We start from the raw sequence: 2,972 nt of genomic DNA on the forward strand, positions 1-2,972 counted from the left end.
CTCGTAACTTTGTGTTTTCTGTCTGGGTTTTTCTTCTCCTCTTCTATGTTTCTTTAGTTCCCCAGTTTTGATTCCTCAGTTCATTTGCTGAGTATTCTTGATGTACATAAAAGCACATTTTGGGATATGAATTAAATACTTTTCATTGACCCCCAAAAAAAAAAAAAAAGCCGGTTGCAATTTATGGAGATAATCAAAGTGCTATCAAGTTGGCTAATAATCCGGTGTTTCATGCAAGGACGAAGCATATCGAGTTAGAACATCATTTCATACGGGAGAAGGTGCTTGATGGAACAATTGAAGCTTTGGAGGTTTGAAGCGAAGACAACGTTGCAGATATCTTCACCAAGTCACTACCAAAGGGCCAATTTGAGTTACTTCGCTCGAAGCTCGGGATGGTTGACAAAATCAAGTTTAAGGGGGAGTATTGAAATTAAACTTGATTTTGGATCAAGCTTAATTTTGGGTTTATGATGGAATTATTCTAAGTTTGACCAAACCCAAAATTAGGTCCAAATTCTAGAGGTTTTCTAGAAACACTCTAGAAGGTTGATCACCTCCTTATAGTGTTCTAGAGAAATCTTTAAGGTAAATATCTAGATAATAGTATAGAAACATCTAGATAATTTGTGATTAAAATATTTAGATATTATGTAGAAATTTCTAGAGATTAGAAAAATATCTAGGAACTATGGAGGTGATATTAGAAGAATCTAGATCCTTTGTAATATATCTTTGGGAGGCTATAAATACCTCCTCACCTCTCTCATTTGTAAGTAAGAAGAAAAAGTTGAACAAGTGAATAAAGCAAGCTCAAATAAAGAGTCTTCCTCTTCATAAGTTCTCTACATTTCTCTAAAAGTCTTTCAAGTGTTCTCTAAGTGTTCTTCATATTTTTCTTCATACTTAGAGGTTTATTCTCTTGGTTTCTTTCGGGTTTCTCGGGTATTACGGTCTTGGGCTAGTGCTAAGCACTATCGGTGTTATCTTTACACTTTTAAATGTGAAGTATGATGACATTATTGGTCTAGAATTTAACTACTTAGACTTTTAGAGTTGAATAGATTTTTAGCCTTTATTTAAAAAAACCCTTAGCTCCCAGTTTGGATCGAATTTCTCCTTAACAAGTGATATCATAATTGGAGCTGGGACCTAAGCAAAAGGGAGAATGACTAGGGTTAGAAAAATCTAAGGATAGTTGGCATAACATGTTGCTCCTATATTTGACGATGTAGACAAACATGTAGTTAGCCCAGAAATGGCGTATATATGTTTTTAGTCATGTTGGCAATATATACACGATTACTAGTTTAAACCCAAGTTTAGGTTAATCTAAAGATGGATGGTGACCGACATTTCTCAATGGTAGAGAAAATTGTCTCATTAGCCAACAAATGATGTAAGATTCTACATATGTTGAGTGGCCATGTCTCCTGTCCATGGTTACTGGTTGAAACAATATCAGTGCAAAGCTCATAATTCCTGTGGATCACTAAATTATACTCACAAATAAAGGGGAAGAGTGTTTAATATTATGTGTGAGTATAGCCCACATTGAAAGGGGGTAAAATAAAGAGATGAGTTTGAAAAAGAGGTGGGGCCAATATCTAATAGCTTAAACTGTTGACATAATCAATAATTCTTAAGTTCTCTATTTAAGGCCTATAAACTACCCTTCACAACATTAACCTCATCATCATTGTTAAAATTTTTAACATTTTTTTATTTGCCCCAATCTTTTCTATCGCTGGAAGTAATACTTGATTTTTTTTCTTTGCCCTTAAATTTGGTCAAGTTTTAAATTACCTTCCATAATTTTCAAGGAAAGTATATAGACCCGCCCCCCCCCCCCAGCCGAAGTTGGGGTTTCAATTAGACAATACTTTGAATTTAACTATAAGATGTTGTCACCTAAAAAACATTACACGCAATTTTTGCATTGGTAGATAAATTATGCAAGGGGATTTTTCCAGCAAAAGTTGAGGTTCATGCTTTTTAAGGGGTTTTTCTTAAGTTAAAAAAGAAAGTCTTAAAGTTAAAAGGAGTTTTTTGATAACCCCTAAATTTAGGGTGTAGTTTTCTGATATTTTGAAAGGTATATATGGGGGTTTATCTAATAAACGTCCAAAGTTAAGGGGGATCCTAATATTAATATAATAATTACTTACCTTCATATATAGGAATATTAATAATTATATTGACTTGACTTTAAGTTTACTAACTGTTTCATATCACGAGTGATCGATTATGTTATATAGAAATAATGTTTAATTTGATAAGTCACTTTACTATGATTTCTCTTTCTAGGTTGAAGAGGGGTTTTCAATGACAGTGAAGGATCTTTTGAAGAAGCTAAACACAAGTTTCAGAGAGTTCATGTGAAGAGATTGAGACAATCCTTAGCTAATGTTTCAGTTATATATTTTCCATGCTTAAGAGAGTGCTTGCTTGCATGAAAGTGAAAAATAAAATTGTAAAATGAAATAGTTTGAACGTTTTTTATATTTATTTTATTTTAAGGTGTTTATGAAAAAGCAATGCTGATTCATAATGGCACTTAACTTCCACATAAAAAAAATGCAAATATCATCCTGAAACTGAATAGGTCTCTGATGCTCACACATATATGGGCCCGCGCCCTTAAGAAAAGAAAGAATCATTTTGGGTTAAATGGATCCACGGGTAATTATTTGAAGGATAATTCTAGTTAGGATGTAACTTTTGAAATCTTATTTCTCTTGGATCTTCAAGAAATATTGATCAGGGATAAATATGCAAAGTTGTAAGTGCACATCTAAGTCATAGTATAGTATAGATGTCGAACCCACGAGGAATGTGTGTATTTAGATATTCTAAAATTGGTCCTAGAAGAGTAAGGATAAAAAATAATCAGAATAAAAATGTAGAAATGTAGAAAGAGATTTCACTAAAATAAAAAGCTAAATCATAAGGAAGGAAAGAGAGAAGGAGAA

The 2,972-nt window shown here is 32.9% G+C and overlaps 1 protein-coding gene across 5 annotated transcripts in view; it reads left to right on the plus strand.

Moving 5' to 3' along the window:
• LOC109824506 (transcription factor bHLH18-like) overlaps nt 1–2,514 on the plus strand; it is a 19,541-nt gene extending 17,027 nt beyond the window's left edge. For all 5 annotated transcript variants that reach the window (XM_020391118.1, XM_020391120.1, XM_020391119.1 and 2 more), the window contains one exon: nt 2,308–2,514. In XM_020391118.1, coding sequence (XP_020246707.1) covers nt 2,308–2,382 — 75 coding nt within the window. In that variant the 3' untranslated portion in view covers nt 2,383–2,514. The remainder of the gene's footprint in view (nt 1–2,307) is intronic.

The sequence above is a fragment of the Asparagus officinalis genome, chromosome 9, assembly GCF_001876935.1.
Source record: "Asparagus officinalis chromosome 9, Aspof.V1, whole genome shotgun sequence".
Lineage (NCBI taxonomy): Eukaryota > Viridiplantae > Streptophyta > Magnoliopsida > Asparagales > Asparagaceae > Asparagus > Asparagus officinalis.